This window comes from Heliconius melpomene, chromosome 15 (assembly GCF_056956725.1).
Source record: "Heliconius melpomene rosina isolate 202511_hmr_F chromosome 15, ASM5695672v1, whole genome shotgun sequence".
NCBI classification, from domain to species: Eukaryota; Metazoa; Arthropoda; class Insecta; order Lepidoptera; family Nymphalidae; genus Heliconius; species Heliconius melpomene.
Genome location: NC_140403.1, coordinates 208,687 through 227,457, shown reverse-complemented (window position 1 = coordinate 227,457; position 18,771 = coordinate 208,687). Strand labels below are relative to the sequence as shown.

Sequence of the window (18,771 nt, the reverse complement as noted above, 5' to 3'; positions counted from 1 at the left end):
GATCGAGCGCCGCGTGACGTTACGCTGAAGTATTTTGACAAAACGATACTAAATACGATTGTGTTAGCGTATTCGTGTAAAAGTGGGTAGATGTAAGTAAAAAAAAGTAGTGGAATTGTGTCAAACGCGGGCAGTTGCTAGTAGGCAACGGCCCCTATCGGAAGGAAGCTCGTGTGTAGTGGTGTTATTGAGTGATACATATCACTTATTACAATTACGTGGATTCTCTGTCCGAGTACGTTGGAAACATATAGAGGGTATGTGTTTTTATCGTGTTTATTTTAAAAACGTTAACCGCTTCCGATTTGTAACATCAGAAGTGGGATGCGCACGAAGTTTTCATATCTGTGTGTGTATCTCATCGCCCTAAGTTCTTATATATATTATCTTTGATGCATTGCATAAAGTTTAAATTATTATCGACAAATAGAGGACTACTTTAGTAAGAGTTAACCACACTTATTATTTTTATAATTTTTACTCTTAATTGAATTAGAATTTTCAATGTGTAAAGTTAAGTTATTGTGTGCACGTGTGTGCATGTATGTGCATGTATGTGCATGTATGGGGTGGCCTAGAAAAGACCCGGTCGTCGGGGTGAGTTGGTACACCACCGTCTTTATAAATCCACGTCATGTGGCTCACGGTACGGGGTGATTAGGAAAATATCTGTGTTAGTCTTTTAGTCTTTCTGTCGTTAGACTTTGAGCGTCGCCGCTCCTGGCGGCGGGAGCAGGCGCGAGGACGCTTGCCCGTCAGGAGAGGCCGTGTAGAGAGTAGAAGTAATCACAAATATTTATGTTGTAATTGTTTTTGCGTTTGAAAATACTAAATGCGAACGGAGTAAAGTTTAAAAGCTGAGCCGGTTACAGCGGCTTTGAGAGTTCCCAGCTGTGTCCTTAGCCGTCATTCAAGACAATATGTTCAGAAATTTTACAAATTCCAAGTCTTTTTATTTTTTTTGTCTATTTTTTGTGGTGTTTTTAATTATAATTTATTTTAAATCTTATAATTTAATTATTTTGTTGTTAATTTTATTATATATGGATTTGAGGTTCTTAGGTATAATTATAGGGAGATAATATTTGAACTACATTTTTTTTACTTCACGCTGTATACGAGTATGTACAAAAGCATGGTAGGCAGAGGGAACGTGGAACCCTAATGTTATCCGTCCGTCCATTTCCATTAATAAACATCACCATTTTCCACCGAATTCTTGAGGCATTGCGTTTTGAGTGGCGAAACTCAACGCCGCGTTCGCCTCGTTACCAATATTAAATATTTAACATGAAAATATTAAACATTTAATTTGCCCGAGAGAAAAACGAACCCACAACCGTTGCGTTTACAGTCGCATGCTGCGCCACATCATTAAATATATTTTAATAATAAACCTTAAACCTTATTACATAATATTAAAATAATTTATTTCTATTTCTATATTATATAATAAAAGAGTAAAAATATTTAGTCTGTACATTTAGTATTTTTAACTGAAATGGATTGAAATGGAGGAGGAAAGCAAAAATATATTTTTTTTTCTGAAAGTACAAAACCGATTTACATAAAACTTTCACCCATTTTCTTTGTTTTAACCCAGCTTAACATCTAAGTTACTTTCATCCAAATTGGTTCATTAAAACAAAAGTTATAGTCATTTAAATGAACTCAAGGCATGAGTTTGCCTGCAAATATATAGCAATCCATATCTATACTTATAATAAATCTGTATTTCTTTGTAATTAATCTGTATTTTTAACCGACTTTCAAAACAAGGAGGGGTTGTCAATTAAATATTTTCGATTCGATATTTGATTATTCGATTCGATTTGGATATGTTTTGTAATATACATGCATTTTACATATAACAGTTATTTTACAAAGAATAATTATCATAAATCCATACCTAAATCTATAATTTTAAAATATAATTTAACATTTAAGGCTGTTTCTGAACGAGTAAATTAAATTAGTCATTGACATTAACACATTTGACTTTCAGTCAATTCTGTTTATTAAATATTTATTTAGATTATTCAATCTTGTAGTTGAAGCGGGCGAAGCCGCGGGGGGCCGCTAGTATTATAATATTTGATTACTTTCACAGTTCTTAGATAATGGCGTTCCGAGCGTGTCTTTGTTTACTTAAATTTAATATTATAACTTAAGCTACTGGCATTGAATTAATAATAACATAGATAATATAATTATTTTTCCTGACGCAAACATTTTAATTTTAGCCGCCTGTTGCCTTGGCCGCAGTTAGTGTCAGCCGTGTTTATAACTTTATTTCACGGTATAGTATCCAGTTTACCCAATTTATTATAAGTTTGAAATAAAACTTTACTACTTGTTTTATTTATAGGAAACATATTTTCCTATTTATAAGTCTTTATTAAATTATTCATAAATAAAGTTTCTAATGTAATCTATTTGGTAAAATATAAAATATAATTTTGGCTAGTTACTAAAGCAAGTACACTACTTGAGACAGCGTGTGGGTTCGATACTTGATTTTGTTTCATTTCCTCGCTCTTGTAGACGAAGTGGGGTGTTGAGTTCCTCCACTTAATACGCAATGTCTCGAAACCTACGCGGAAAATGGGGAACGAATGGGAAGGCTTACTCTGCTCCACGAGAAAAATCGGTGTGCTGCTTTTTTAAGTACACTTCTTCCTATATAGGTACAATATTAATTTGAACAATATCAAGTGGAAGTTATTCAACAAACATAGTTCAGGTTTAGGTTTCAGAGTGCCGCTGCAGTACGGCGAGCTCGAACGTCATTTACAGGTGTATGTACTGGTATACTTAGCAGTTAGCACTCTCTTAGTTAGAGGTAAGCTCCGCAAAGCCTGAGGCGTGAAAGGATGCTTGCGGCAGGAATGCTGTTTAATTATGTAATAACGTTGTAACTAGTATAGAATACTAGCTACTCAAACGCGGCTTCGCCCGCTTAAGTTTATTGTCAATTTATACAAAATCTGTACATAAATTGTGGTCTATATGTCATTACTGTAAAGTTTCATCTAAATCTGTTGAGTATTTTTTGTGTGAAAGTGGAACAATAATCCGTCCTCACAATCATTCACATTTATAATATTAGTAGGCATTTAGATAAAAAATACTAACAAGTAAAATAATTTATGCACAAAAGTATAGGGAACATACATACTTACATCTAGATATATATGAGTTTCTTTTAGCAAGTCAGGTCCCATGCACTCGCTACTAACACTATTTAATCTGCTGCAACACAATAGTTTCTACTGCATTTGTACAATAATGGGTTCATTTATGAATAACGTTGGGCCCGCGTTAATTTTACTTAAGAAGTAGTGTAATTGTTAGTTAATCTAATGCTATTATGTTATTACAATATCAGAGAGACCTAGTGCCAAGACACTCCATACTTCCCCTCGAACTTGAAGACATTCCGCATATACATATTATAAAATATTAGGGCACGCTGACCGAAGTTGTTAGCTCGGTGCATGTCTATAGTTTTTAAATACTCGCAATATATAATTTAACTTAATTCCTTTGTTAAGATGTGTAAGTGTGTCAAGAGTGTTTGTTCACTGTGCACGGCGTCGCGTTAAAACGTAAACAAATATTTATTGGATTAATTGATGTGATAAAATATTTAAAAAAAATATAAGCAGTAATCTCGTCGGGTCCTATAAGGAAGTAAAGTTAATTTTATTTATATTGTATACATACTTACATACATGCATAATGTAACAAAATTATTGATTACTACTATAAATATTATTTATTGTAGCTGTGTGCGGGATACAGCGTGAAGCTATAAAAATATTGTAGTAATTCATACTTATACTTTTTTTTCGCTTCCCGCTGTAGCCACAGCCTGCTGGGCAGGCAGAGGGAACCTAGTGTTAAGACACTCCGCCACAACCGCCGCGACACACTAACGTCACTAGGAAAGTGTGTGTGCTCACGGCACAATTACCTTACCAGCCCTGGACAATTATAAGCGCTGTGCCTATAATAATAATAATAAGCCATAATACAATTTATCCAAAAGAAGCCGGGGCGTATTGGTTGTATGCAATATTATTTCCGCTTTAAATAAAGCAGACGAGCCATCGAGGTAGTTTAAAATTCATGAAAACACTAGGAAACATTTGCATCTCGTTGCTATTAGCGTTTACTTTGTAGTTTGTTGCGCGGCGCCTTCTAGAGACGATCGGGATTGATGAAGGGTTCAATTACAGGCAACGTCTTGTTGGCACCAGCCGGCGTGCGACGGCGGGAAATGAACCCATTACTACTTAAGGAAGGTTTACAGCTTCATTTCTATGGAAATTTTGATAACTATACTTATATAAGTGAATGGAGATTGTTTAAAGTTAAAACGTTACTACCATAAGCAGTAACGGCTGTGCGTGTGCGTGCTCTTACCCGTCCTTCTATAAATATAGATTAAACATGTATCTGTACTCATATTATACAGCTGAAGTGTGAACTACATGTTCGAATTAAAACATTATTTTTGTGTTGGATAACCCAATTATGTATAATAATTAATAAGCAAAGCGACATGTCATAAGCTATGGCATATGTATATGCTATCCTTTGCAAAGTCATTTTACTTGGCTGTGGAACTTTGTTATTTCATTAATATTTCCAAGTTTGTCCTCGGTCTGGAGCTGGCCAATTGTATATTGCACAAGCTGCCTCTCTGCCTCTTATTGCTGGAATATTTTCTAAGCAAATACTTATACTTGGTTGCTAGTTTCTTTTTACATTGTTACCAAAACTACTGCGGCGCATGAAGCGAGCTGTTGTTGTTTATGTACGAGTACATACATCTGTATATGAGTATATGGTACGCTTTACGTCTCGATGCTCGCCTGTATCTAAAGTGGGTGGGGAATGGAGTGTTTTAATATTAGGTTCCCTTTACTTACCCTGCTCTGCGGGAAAAAGCGTGAAGCTTACTATACAGTTTAAATACAACAAGTGTTTATTTTATTTAAGTAATCATTGAAAATGTGTAAATAGACGCTATCGTCGATCGCTTTACAGATGTTATCAGATTTAAAGCTCGAGCGAGTCACGCAGGGCCGACCGCCCCGACCGCGGCTGGTGTGTACCTTCTGTTTACAAAAATAAATAAAATGATTACTATAGATTTTAACGTGTTTATTAAAATCAACCTCTATGTTAAATTAATGATATTAAGAGGATATTTACAGAACTCCCTTCCGTTCGCTCCCATGTATACACGTGGAATTGTTTATGGTCAAACATCGTGACAAGCATTTGTATGTCACGATTGGAAATTTCCAATATAATATATAAGTTTTCCAGCCTCGTTTATTCTCTTGTCACCACACTGACCTAACACTCCCTCGCAACTGCTTTGCTCATTTCATTCATCTTTTCTTCCATCCCTCCTCTTACATTCCACGTAGCTATTTGTAGTTCCGTCCTCCACCTCTCGACGTTCCGGACATGGCGTGTTGGGTGGCGGTCCCCAACGCCGCAATCGTCGCCACTTGACACCTAGTAGTCCGCTCTGTCGACAAAGGAGGTTATCAGTTTTATTACTTATGTATGCTTCCGAGCAGTTGTTTCTTAATTGTTTGTGAATAGCCTAAAAAAACTAAAATTGGGTCAATACTTTTTGAGAGATTCACGAATTTCTGGAGGGGGGTTTCTTGTAATGTAAGTACCTATAATACAGTCATTTATTGATAATTAACAGATATTTAAAATCGTTTGCCATAACTGCTCTACTTCCGCATCTATTCTAAAGCTATAAAGAACTTTAGTTTTGGGCAGTCGTGGCGTTGAAACTAGCGAAATGTTCCTATAATAGGAAATTAAATTTAACCTAACCTCGTGACAGTGACAGGTGACAGGTGTGGTGGGTGCTCGCCTCGCGTGCCACACCGGCCCGCTCACACGAGTATTGCTACACTACACTACACTAAAATAAATGAAAGGAAATAAGTTATTTAATATTTTTATTTCATCCCTCTGGTAGATTTCTGGGAGAGTTGAATTCTGCCACACAAAACACAATGTCTCGAAACTTCGGCAGGAAATAGGAAACGGATCGTTTTATCACTAGGTTCCCTCTTCCTACCTAGCCACTCACCTCAGCTCACCTGCTAGGTGCGGAATACACAGAAAAGCTAAAAACAACTAATAGTACTAATAGGTACTAATAGGTTGACAATGATTTCGTTGTTATTTATAGGAAGTCGTGACTTCGACATTTTAATAGTATTAGTACAATATATTTAAATAACTAATGAATAACTAATGGTGTTGTACCTACTGTACTGTATAAACAATGTACTCGTATATTGTAAGGAACAACTGTTGAGTTTCTCGCCGGGTCTTTTAACTAGAACTGTCTAGAATATTTCGAATATAAAGCTGATTTAAGATTATATGTGATTTAGACAGCCTACACACACTCAGAAATATTATAATCCAAATTAATAGGCTACTTCCGGTTAATCTAGACTTATTACTATAGACATTTGGGAGTTAGCATCTACAGGTAGTATCTGAACATTATACATTTGTGGTTATATCATAAAAATTAATAGCCTTAAATAGCAAAAAACGCGAAATTAGACACTATAAAGGCCTCCAGAATTCGGCGGAAAGTGGGGAGTGTGAGGAGTGTCTTAACACTAGGTTCCGTCTGCCTACCCTGTGCGTGCTGTGTGCGTGCTGTGTGCGTGCTGTGTGCGTGATACAGCGTGATACAGCGTGAAGCTCGTGTGACTGTAACATGTCACAAAGTGAGACTATACTTAAAAGATGAAATATGTATTTGAAATACATACGAGTAGTTCCAATACTGAATCTATTCAAAAGTTACAGACGGTTGTTTGCTCGCATACGAGTATATGATAGTTGCTTGCCGTTAACGGACACGAACAAATATCTTAATGGTTGTCGCTTATATAAAACAAATGGCTGCTTTACAAGCAAATACATATTAATTACTTTATTTGTTCATTAATAATTATAGTTAATAAAGATTTTAAGAAGTTATTGTATTTAAATATATGAGACATCGTTTAGGCATTTTATCATTGTGGTTTGAAGTGTACTTGTGGAAGTAACTGTGGGACGTAGGAAGTCATTTTGATCTTATGAAGATATTATTCGGCTAAAAACAAGCTACGAGGTGAGTCAATACAAAGTTATCCCGCGTAAAGCAATGTTGGCAGAGGCCAGTGTTGAGACACTCCACTCGCTCCGGTAGACAGAGCGCTAGTGCTGAGCTAGTACAGTGGGTCATCGCAATAATTACTGGATGTAATATAGTCTATAGCTATGCTCGCTGAGAAGACTACTCTCAACTTGAATTAGTAGTTCCTGAGATTATCGCGTTCAACCAAACAGACGGAGGCTGACGAAGTAACTGTTGTTTTATACTAATAATTAGTATGCAAGTTACTATTTAAATTAAATAATAGTAAATGACGCAGACAATTATATGTGCGGCGTTAACGTGTCCCCCGTACTACGTGAGCAAGAGAGTGAGAGACTGTCCATCCATGTCCATCTGTCGACTTGTTGTTGTTGTGCGGACATTCAAGCTCTATAGCTACAGTACAGCTCCCTTGGAGCGGAAACAAATCAGACTTTTGGTTGACGCAAATGATACGAGCGTTTATGAATCGTTTTTGCTGCCTTTTTGTGTGAAATTGACCGAGAAAGGAAAACTTGAACCTACAATTATGAAAGAAGTGAGAATATGTAGTATATCTGCAAACTTAAATTTGTCTTTTATAAATGTACTTCTTGTCGCACCGTCCTGAAATTGGTACAAAACCCTCGCTCTCTCAATACAAGTCTTTCTGCTTGCCTTATGATTTTTTTTGTAATTATTCTGTATAAATACAAGAGGTTTTTAAACATATTTTTGGAAAAAATACGAGTAATTTTTTTTTTGCTACTGCCCTTGAAAGTTTTTGCTAAAATGTTTTTTTTTTAAATCCATTACTTTTTCGGTCTTATTTCTTAGTTTTTTAATAGACAGATAGTTTTACCTTGTTACATGACACGAAAGGCGAACCTCGTTCAGCCACATAATTTTTGTAATGTTTTTTTAAAAACCAATTACACTATTTTTATAATCCACATTGATTATGATTATGATCTAAAATATTAAAAAATCATTCATTTAAAAATATAATAGCAAAATTTATTTGTTTCCAATTTTTATTATTTTCTTGTGTAAACTCTGGTTTATATTTCTATTGTCGTAATAATTTCGGGAATCTTAGCGCTTCTCTACATTCCCAGAAATTTTAATAAATAATTTTGACAAATCGTTTTAGATGCGGACCGCCCTTGTCATTGTGACGAGCTTCTTAGCTACATGCGTTTTTCCTGTTCTTGCAACTTTTAAAGGTAAATAATGTTTATTTTTTTAATTTACTGCTGCTAAGATAGGCAGTAGGTCCTACGCCTATATAATTATACTCGTACTAGGCTAGTAATAAGACACTCCCATTTTCATAGCGAGACTTTGCGCATAGAGCGGCGGCACTCGACGTTGCGCATTGTCTTGTTACCAGAGTGAAGAAACGGACATATTAAATAATGACCGTCGCGGTTAGACACACACACACACACACACGTACACACAGTCCAACTCCGCTACGACGGGCTCAGAAAATAATTATTCAGAAATACTCATATGTAAAAATATACTGTTTAATAGTGTATAGAATTAAAAGAATAAAAATAAGGGGCTCTCTGTAAATAATTAATTAATTAGTAACCTTTGGCTGGGTGAACCGATTTTGATGATTCTTTTTTTATCTGAAAGCTGGTGATTGCCGTGTGGTCTCATTTTAATTTGGTCCTCTCATTACATTTCTTTTCAACCAACTTCAAAAAAGAGGACATTCTCATTTTCAAACGATTTCAAAAAAGGGAGAGGTTTCCAATTGGCCCGAATATTTTGTATGTATATTCTTGTCAATATGCCAAAATGTTAGTTTGCATAAAAATAATACCTAATTAATATCGAAGCTTTACATAGGACAGCCACTTCTGTACCGCAGCCAATGCTACAACAACCTTATCACAATATCTAATTACTAAGCCTGTTTGTTTTACTTGGCACTGACTTCAAAATTATAAAATCTTTGTAATTTTTTTTAAAACTTTTTAGTTCGTTTTTTTTTCTTTTCGGTCGAAGTCGCTTTTTCCTTTCGTTAAAAATTAATTTATCAAGACGAACCTTACCTCCATGGTTTGACCATCCGAGATTCGAGGAAATAAAAAAATACGAGAGACTTTCTTGGCAGTCAGATTCAAATATTGTTATAGATAAATAATAGATGCTGTCGTGGCAATGGTTGTGACATCAATCGCAACACTGGAGAATGATTATATTTTTTTTTATTTCCTCGGTCTGGTAGACGACGTACAGTGTTGATGGCGTAACTCTACGTCGCACTCTGTCATTAATCCGTACGTTACCTTTTAACAGATATTCTAGAATATGACTTCGTGATAGTAGGCGCGGGTTCTGCCGGCGCAGTCATAGCGGACAGGCTGTCTGAGTGTCCCCACTTCAAGGTGTTGGTGGTCGATGCTGGAGATGATCCATCTACTGAGAGCATTGTAAGTAGTTTTATCTTTTTTTTATTTCCACGCTATATCCAACATACAGTAAGGTAGGCAGAGGGAATTCAGTTTTAAGATATTACATCTCACTGCCACCTTCTGGCATGTCGAAACAATGCCACCATCGTGTTATATCTACTGAGCTAAACGTTTACACTTAAACTCATATTTTTCCCCACCTCTATGAAAAGTTCGCTTCTTGTACTACGAAGAACAAAAGTACATATACTCTCTTTCGAGATGAGATTTTTTCCAGATGAGACAAAAAATCGTATACGCTACCGCTACCCGAGAGAAATGTAGGACATTGCCACCCGCGCTGGTCACCCTCGCCTAAGTCGCAGGTGGGAATGTTCTACTTTTCTCCCTATGATTTTCTCCCTTGAAGCTTTCATATTTGTCCAGCTTTACAAGGCATACCTTACATCACAGGGCAGAGGGCTCTGGTGACCTAGTGTAAAGACACTCCGTTTCTGTTAAAACACTTCTATTCTCAACTTTCTATCTAATTCTGGAGCTATTGCCTGATCTATCTCGAGACTAGAACAAAAAAATGAAAATATTAAATATTTTATATCCTCTGGTGGGAATCGAAGCTATTACCCACCAATTGCAATATTTAATTAGTGTAGCTTTTTATCTTCTTCAATTTTACGGCATACAATCTATGGTAAATGAAATAGTGTAGGTTCTTAAGTAAGTACTTCTTTTAAATGTCACGTTACCTATTATTATAATTTAAAAAAAAACAGATCAGTTCCACATTACATCCCGCACACAGCAGGGAAGGCAGAGGGAACCTGGTGTTCAGACACTCTATTCTATATAATCTATATTGAGTACTGTGTGGCGGAACTCAGTGCTACGCCTTTGCCTCGACACCAGAGCGAAGAAATGGAAATATACATTTAAATATTGCCACCAATTAAACTAGTTGCGTTTAAAATCACACTTTGTGCCCTTGCGCCACGACTGGCTTCCTATATATAACTAAAGATACTGTCACGCGTTATATTATAATAATATACCCAATATTATTTCATAGTTTAATACAAATGTTATTTTGTTCTAGATACCCAGCCTCTTTCCAAACTTGCCTCATACAAAATATGACTGGAACTTCACATCAGTGAATGATCACCGCACAGCCCAAGATCACACGATAAAAGCCCTAAACATTACGTGTGGGCGCGTCCTCGGAGGTGGTAGTAGCGTCAACTACATGATGTATGTTCGGGGCTGTCCTGAAGATTATAATAATTGGGCACGAATTACAGGTGATTCTTCATGGAATTACACTAATATTTTGCCATATTTCTTAAAGAGTGAAAAATTGGAAAATCCAGATATACTTAGATCACCCTATAAAGAATATCATAGTACGAAAGGTTTCCTAGGTATTACAAGAGAAGATAGAGAAAATGTAATTAAACCTTATTTGGACGCTTTTGCGGAAATAGGGCACAAAATACTTCTTGATGTTAATGGAGAAGACACAAAGGGATATACTCTACCGCTTTATACAATTGCTGATGGTGTCAGACAAACAACTTATTTGACGAACTTAAAGGCAAACGAAGATCGTCCTAATCTTCACGTAATGAAACTTACAATGGTCGTTAAAATATTAATTGAAAATAAAAGAGCGGTAGGAGTGAAGGCGATAACGAATGATAATAAGATAATTATTATCAAAGCTAGAAAAGAGGTCATCATATCAGCAGGAGCCATAAATACTCCTAAACTACTCATGCTTTCGGGAATCGGTCCGAGAAAACATTTACGATCATTACACATCCCTGTGAAAAGTGATTTACCGGTTGGGTACAATTTTCAAGATCATGTTGTAGTTGTAACAGCGTTCAGAACAGAGACTCCTCCACCAGACGCGCCAATCCCTCCGAGTGATCCTCATAAATTTCCGTCACCTCTTTTCGTTGGTTATGTGGCTTTAAACGAATCTGAATATTGCCCAGAATATCAAGTATTTAATATGATCATGTCTAAGGGTTCTCCAGCACCATACCAAATGTGCAATTTTAATAATGGATTAAAGAAATCTATATGCATTTATATACAAAAAGCTATCGAAACCAGGAATATTATTTTTGGAAACCTCAATATTTTGCAACCAAAGTCACGAGGACGTATCCTTCTAAAGAGTATTGATCCGAAAGATTCACCGCTAATTATAACAAATACTTTTTCTGATAAGCAAGATTTAGAAAACTTGGTTGATTATGTAATGGATTATAACAAAGTACTTAATTCTACATATTTTAAAAGTATAAATGGAGATTTTGTAGATTTCAAGCTGGAGAAGTGTCCCCCCTTCGATTTAAGAAATAGAAAATATTGGAGATGCTTCGTGCAGAGTATGATGTCTTCTATGTTCCACTACTCATGCACTTGTCCTATGGGATCAGTGGTCGACAGTAAGCTAAGAGTGTTTGGTATTAAAGGGTTACGCGTGGGAGATGCCAGTGTCATGCCCAGAATCGTGAGGGGAAACATCAATGCACCGGTTATTATGATCGCTGAAAAACTTTCCGACATGGTGAAGGAAGACCACCCTTGTAGACCTTATGGCCATAGAGAACACGACAGTAAAAACAGTTTTTCTGAGAAGTTATTCGAAGAGGCAGAAGATTGAACATAAATTGTACTTAGCCTGTTTATTCTTACATAAATAAAATTTATATGTTTGGCCATTTTAAGTGGATTAAGATGACATTAATATTGTTTTGTATAACGACGTAACTGTCGCTCCTTAGAACCAAATCTAAATGTTTATTTGTAATTACTTAATAAATAGTTTTAAATTAGAGAGTGTAGGTATTTATATGAGATGAAAGGGACCGAAGATAATATTTTCTTATTATATTCAAAAATATTATGATATATTTGTCATTTTTTAATTACCTCTTTAATCTTTCATATACACATTACTAAGTACAGCTTACAAACAGCAACTTACAACATGAAATAAATCGGGAACTATAAGTAATTTTTCAATCAATTAAATCTTTACCAGGAATCCCGAATTAATCCTAATAAACTATTGGAAGAACAAGCTTTTTATTCTTTTTAGTTTTATGCAGTCGGGGTTTTTGTTATTTTTTTAATTTGCTTTATTTAGCTGATATAATCAGCATCATTATCGTCATCATCTTCAGCTGCACGCTATATCCCGCACACGGCACACAGCATGCTAGGAACCTAGTTTGAAGACTCTGGAGGAGGAGGAGATTGTGACGAAGGTCTCGCCATTCGCGAGAGTTCTTCAATGGGACGCAAGCGTTTATAACTGTGTTTATATTCTAAGTGTTTACACATTTCTGGACATCGTGTAATTGATACATGCTACTTTACACTCTTTTTAAAATACCATCACCCACTTTTACTATTTATATTTAAACACGTTCCATTTCTCGATATCAAATTATTATACTTAAAAATAATAAAAGTACTATACTTTATATGCTAATACAGAATTATTATTAATTATGTTTTTTAATTATAATTATCATCACAAATTATTACTGTTAATTAAGTACAAACATTTCAAATAGCGAGTGGTATTATTCTCGTAATGCGGGTATTACCTGTTACAATATTATAGTTAATGTTATATTTTCTTCCTCTTTTCTTTTCTCTAGCTTGCTACTCCACTCTCTCTAGCTCCACGTGATCGTGCGATAAACGGTCTTCATAGACGGACAACATAGTGATCTTACAAGGATTCCATTTTTTGTTTTAAGGTTCGGAACCATCTATCTATATATATAAAAGGACTTGTCCTCACTGACTGAGCCGTAACCGCTGTGCGTAGAAACGTGAAATTTGGACAGATGTTTACTTTCGTAATCTGGACATCCACTAAGAAGGGATTTTGAAAAATTTTAACTCTAAAGGGGTGAAATAGGGGTTCAAAGATTGTATGGAAAAAAAATTAAATCGGCACCGATTTTTATAAAATTTGAAATTTAGATTTTTAAAAGCATTTAATTGAACACGTGTTTCGTCGTTTTCTAGAATTCTCCCCCTAAGGGTGCAAATAAGGGGTTGAAAGTTTGTATGGAAAAATCTTTACATCGCCACCGATTTTTATAAAATTTTAAATTTAGACTCTCAAAAATATTTCATTGAACACATGTTTCGTGGTTTATTAGAATTCACCCCTAATTACGCAAGCGAAGCTGCGCGCGTCCGCTAGTTAAAAATAAAATTGCAATGAAAAGTATATAAGCGTTGTCTTACAAAAGTGAGGGGATAGTTGTGTCTGAAACGGCACTGTGGCCGGATGTCTGTTGTCACAGCGGTAAGGAATTATATTTCACTTGAAGGAAGTAAGTTTTATTTATATATTAATTTTATTATTACGAAGGTTATGGAAAAAGTGTAAGAAAAAAAATGTGATTAAAAAATACTTATCATTCCGTTGCTTTAGGCCCATTCTTTTGATTAATCAAAAATATGTTTAATCTATGTAAATATACATTAGCTCAATTCGGAACGAACCCACACTCTTTGCACACAGTCCGTCTGATACGAGCATTTATCGCAAGGTCGTAATTATAGTACATACTTTACTACACCGCGGCGCAGTGTAGTGACGACTGTGGAGTGTGTGTGTGGTTTCATCTCCTCACTTTGACCAGAACAACACGTCGCTGACTTGCGTCAACCGACACGTTAATGTTATATAGCTTATAGCACTTCTGAAGAATGCAGCTTTCTTACAAAACAAAACGGAAGTAAATTGGACCAGTAGTTCCAGAGATCTTAGCATTTAAATAGACAAACTCTTCTGCTTTATTATATTAGTAGATAGTAGCTGTAGATAGAGATTAATACTCTAAGTACCTGCATATATTCGTATATAAACTATTCAATGGCAGAATTTATTTTTGATGGAAATTATTAATTTTCTTAATATACTCATCGATCAACTATACACCGCTGAAAAGTTTAATAAACAGTTGATCGAAAAATATACCTTAGTAATAATTTAGACATTTCCTTTTAGATGAGGACCGCCCTTGTCATTGTGACGAGCTTGCTAGCTACATGCATTTTTCCTGTTCTTGCGAGTGTTGAAGGTATTAAATAAATATTAAACAATACGTTTATTTATCCCGCATAATATGTAACTATTGGGGCAGGCAGAGGGAACTTAGTGTTAAGATACTGCTTCTGCGTGTTGAGTTCAAGATATTTCATGTTGAGTGGTGGAACTCAACGCCGTACTTTCCGAGAGGGAATCGAACCCACAATCATCGCATTTACAACAGTCAGACGTTTGGCCGCTGCGCCACTACAGCCTCTATAATTTATTTATAAAGATAAAAAAATATATATTTAAAAATAAGAAAAGGAAATCAAATTATGAAATAAATAACAAGTCGTTTTCTTCAATTGAATTAATCATCATATTATATTTAAAAAAATATATTATTGTAAGTATCAGGAAAATATCTAAAAATACATAAAAGGAATTTATACTAAAAAAAAATATGAAAAAGAAATTATAAAAAATGTTATATTTTCATTTCTTCACTCATGTCGAATAAGCACGACGTTAGAGTTCAACGACCACTCAACAACTCTCAACACGCAATGTCTGGAAGTGGTTAGAATAAATTAAAAGTTTTTCGATCCACAGAATATCTTAAAATTAGATTCTCTTCTTCTTCTTCTTCGTGACATATGATTGGATTGTTCAAATTGATGTTTGCCAAAGTTTAGCCACACTGATTGCATTATCCGTTGCCAGAGTCAGATCGACAAACGAGCAAGCATACAGACAGTTTGCGCAGGAGAGCAACTGAGCCATTGTTTGTGGGTTGCCGCCGCAGTCAGTTCTGTCCGTAACTCAACGTTAATCTGTATGTTACCTGTCCACAGACATCCTAGAATATGACTTCGTGATAGTGGGCGCGGGTTCCGCCGGCGCTGTGATCGCGGACCGGCTGTCAGAGTGTCCGCACTCCGAGGTGCTGGTGGTCGATGCAGGAGATGATGCACCAACTGAGAGCATTGTAAGTATTACTTTATCTCACATATAACAAAAAATCTCACATATAAATTTTTGTTATAAAGGTTTGCAGGTGATTATTATGTTGCTTAATGTAAATTGCGTGTTGTTACTTTATTATTCTGTTGTTTTGTTTTATTTAATAAATCTTGAACCTAAATCCTTGTATTATGTAAGAATATAATAAACGAATTATAGTCACAAGTACAGTATTTAAACAATTTTAATTAACATTTGTAATTTTATATAAATAGCTTTACGCTGTGTCCCGCTCACAGCAGGGCAGGAGGGAACCTAGTGTTAAGACTAGAACTAGGTTCTCCACTTTCCGTTGAATTTTGATGGCATTGCGTGTTGAGTGGCGGAACTTAACGCCGCGCTTTACTTCGACACCAGGGCATGTTTTATTTCCTCGAGTGGGGATCGAACGCTCAACCAGTCGCGTTTACAGTCAGACTTATGCAGTCGTATATTATATTATTTAATTATTAACTTAAGAACATCTTGTAATTTGGTTTTAGATACCCGGCTTATTTGCAAACTTGCCTCATACAAAATATGACTGGAACTTCACATCAGTGAATGATCACCGCACAGCCCAAGATCACACGATAAAAGCCCTAAACATTACGTGTGGGCGCGTCCTCGGAGGTGGTAGTAGCGTCAACTACATGATGTATGTTCGGGGCTGTCCTGAAGATTATAATAATTGGGCACGAATTACAGGTGATTCTTCATGGAATTACACTAATATTTTGCCATATTTCTTAAAGAGTGAAAAATTGGAAAATCCAGATATACTTAGATCACCCTATAAAGAATATCATAGTACGAAAGGTTTCCTAGGTATTACAAGAGAAGATAGAGAAAATGTAATTAAACCTTATTTGGACGCTTTTGCGGAAATAGGGCACAAAATACTTCTTGATGTTAATGGAGAAGACACAAAGGGATATACTCTACCGCTTTATACAATTGCTGATGGTGTCAGACAAACAACTTATTTGACGAACTTAAAGGCAAACGAAGATCGTCCTAATCTTCACGTAATGAAACTTACAATGGTCGTTAAAATATTAATTGAAAATAAAAGAGCGGTAGGAGTGAAGGCGATAACGAATGATAATAAGATAATTATTATCAAAGCTAGAAAAGAGGTCATCATATCAGCAGGAGCCATAAATACTCCTAAACTACTCATGCTTTCGGGAATCGGTCCGAGAAAACATTTACGATCATTACACATCCCTGTGAAAAGTGATTTACCGGTTGGTTACAATTTTCAAGATCATGTTATAATTATAACAGCGTTCAGAACAGAGACTCCTCCACCAGACGCGCCAACCCCTCCGAGTGACCCTCATAAATTTCCGTCACCTCTTTTCGTTGGTTATGTGGCTTTAAACGAATCTGAATTATGTCCAGAATATCAAGTGTTTAATATGATCATGTCTAAGGGTTCTCCAGCACCGTACCAAATGTGCAATTTTAATTATGGATTAAAAAAAACAATTTGCATTTTTATACAAAAAGCCATTGAAACCCGAAATATTATTTTTGGAAACCTCAATATTTTGCGACCAAAGTCCCGAGGACATGTCCTTTTGAAAAGTACTAATCCGAAAGATTCACCGCTAATTATAACAAATACGTTTTCTGATAAGCAAGATTTAGAAAATTTGGTTGATTATGTAATGGATTATAATAAAGTACTTAACTCTACATATTTTAAAAGTATAAATGGAGATTTTGTAGATTTCAAGCTGGAGAAGTGTCCCCCCTTCGATTTAAGAAATAGAAAATATTGGAGATGCTTCGTGCAGAGTATGATGTCTTCTATGTTCCACTACTCATGCACTTGTCCTATGGGATCAGTGGTCGACAGTAAGCTAAGAGTGTTTGGTATTAAAGGGTTACGCGTGGGAGATGCCAGTGTCATGCCCAGAATCGTGAGGGGAAACATCAATGCACCGGTTATTATGATCGCTGAAAAACTTTCCGACATGGTGAAGGAAGACCACCCTTGTAGACATTATGGCCATAGAGAGCACGACAGTAAAAACATCTATTCTGAAGAGTCATGCGAAGAGATAGGCGATTGAATTTAAATTGTACTTAGCTTTTTAATTCTAATATAAGTAAAAATTAAATAATGTCTGGCCAATTTTGCATACACGATGTGTAGTTAATTCCTTAAAAAGACATTTAAATCGGGAGTATTTAGATTTGTAATATACGTATAATATATAGTTGTTGTTGTTCTTTTTTCATGCGTCAATATACGTTAACGAGCATAACTATGGAAGACGGCACTGTGTGCCATGTTCTCACTAGTTCGTATATCCTCGACGGTGCTGCATCCTGCTTTACCTAGACAATCTCGAGGCACACTTACAAATGAATGAATGTTTCTTTTGCGGCTGTTGTGGCGCAGTGGTGGGGTGGGTCAGCGTTGTGGATCTCCAAGCTTAGCTTAGTTATCTCTATTTATCCTTCTGTGCGAAAAAAGTGAAGAGGCTTTATTCTTTACAATTTTTTTGGAGCAGGTTTGATGACTTATTGGTATTAAGTAATATAGATTGTAAGAAATATATATTTAAAAGGTATGACTGTTTCACGTTGTTTTTTTATTAAAATTAGCTATAATTAGGTTTCCCTACCTATTACTTACAATACCAACATTGTCATCAGTTACAAAAACTAATATTCCTATAATTACAACTGATTCTTTTGTAAGGTTGAGAGGACTACATAAGATGTGAAGAACCAAACAAATAATAAAAATATTATGATGTACCTAATATGCCGTTTGTTCCTTTAATTATCTATAGTCATGCATACATACATTGATGTGTTAATGTTAAGATGCCAGCCCCAATCGTTATATATGTACGACCAGTACATGTATGTGCGTATGTTTAGTGCGTAATGGAGAACCTCAATTACAGAATACTAATCCCCTCATTCCGAACCCAAATAAATTAAATAAACTGTACGTGAACACGTGTACTGTCATTGAGTTAATACTATTCTTATTTACTCTTACTCGCTCTGGTAATGAGGCAACGCGCGGCATTGAATTGTGCCACTCA

General features: G+C 35.7%; 2 protein-coding genes across 5 annotated transcripts; both read left to right on the top strand.

The window, feature by feature from the left end:
* The first annotated feature begins 5,678 nt into the window (after positions 1–5,678).
* On the top strand, positions 5,679–13,144 carry LOC146531146 (ecdysone oxidase-like). 4 transcript variants are annotated; one of them, XM_085198450.1, is made up of 4 exons: positions 5,679–5,697; positions 8,343–8,415; positions 9,506–9,639; positions 10,715–13,144. In XM_085198450.1, the coding sequence occupies exons 2-4, from the start codon at positions 8,343–8,345 to the stop codon at positions 12,293–12,295; spliced, it is 1,788 nt and encodes a 595-aa protein (XP_085054576.1). In that variant the 5' UTR covers positions 5,679–5,697; the 3' UTR covers positions 12,296–13,144. The 4 variants fall into 4 exon arrangements, with proteins under 4 accessions (XP_085054576.1, XP_085054575.1, XP_085054574.1 ...); XM_085198449.1 differs by lacking the exon at positions 5,679–5,697 and adding an exon at positions 6,362–6,544; XM_085198448.1 differs by lacking the exon at positions 5,679–5,697 and adding an exon at positions 6,875–7,183.
* A 745-nt stretch (positions 13,145–13,889) lies between these two features.
* LOC146531145 (ecdysone oxidase-like) lies at positions 13,890–17,928 on the top strand. The gene is made up of 4 exons (XM_085198438.1): positions 13,890–13,991; positions 14,672–14,744; positions 15,550–15,683; positions 16,201–17,928. Exons 2-4 carry the CDS (start codon positions 14,672–14,674, stop codon positions 17,779–17,781), a joined length of 1,788 nt encoding a protein of 595 aa, XP_085054564.1. The 5' UTR covers positions 13,890–13,991; the 3' UTR covers positions 17,782–17,928.
* The last annotated feature ends 843 nt before the right edge of the window (positions 17,929–18,771 follow it).

What these genes read in the sequence shown, in the direction of transcription:
- LOC146531146 (XM_085198447.1), top strand. An exon ending in TGTTCTTGCAACTTTTAAAG is followed by an intron (nt 8,416 to 9,505) that starts GTAAATAATGTT and finishes ACCTTTTAACAG; the next exon opens with ATATTCTAGAATATGACTTC. An exon ending in ATCCATCTACTGAGAGCATT is followed by an intron (nt 9,640 to 10,714) that starts GTAAGTAGTTTT and finishes ATTTTGTTCTAG; the next exon opens with ATACCCAGCCTCTTTCCAAA.
- LOC146531145 (XM_085198438.1), top strand. Translation starts at nt 14,672, where the DNA reads ATGAGGACCGCCCTTGTCATTGTGACGAGCTTGCTAGCTACATGCATT. An exon ending in TGTTCTTGCGAGTGTTGAAG is followed by an intron (nt 14,745 to 15,549) that starts GTATTAAATAAA and finishes ACCTGTCCACAG; the next exon opens with ACATCCTAGAATATGACTTC. An exon ending in ATGCACCAACTGAGAGCATT is followed by an intron (nt 15,684 to 16,200) that starts GTAAGTATTACT and finishes ATTTGGTTTTAG; the next exon opens with ATACCCGGCTTATTTGCAAA.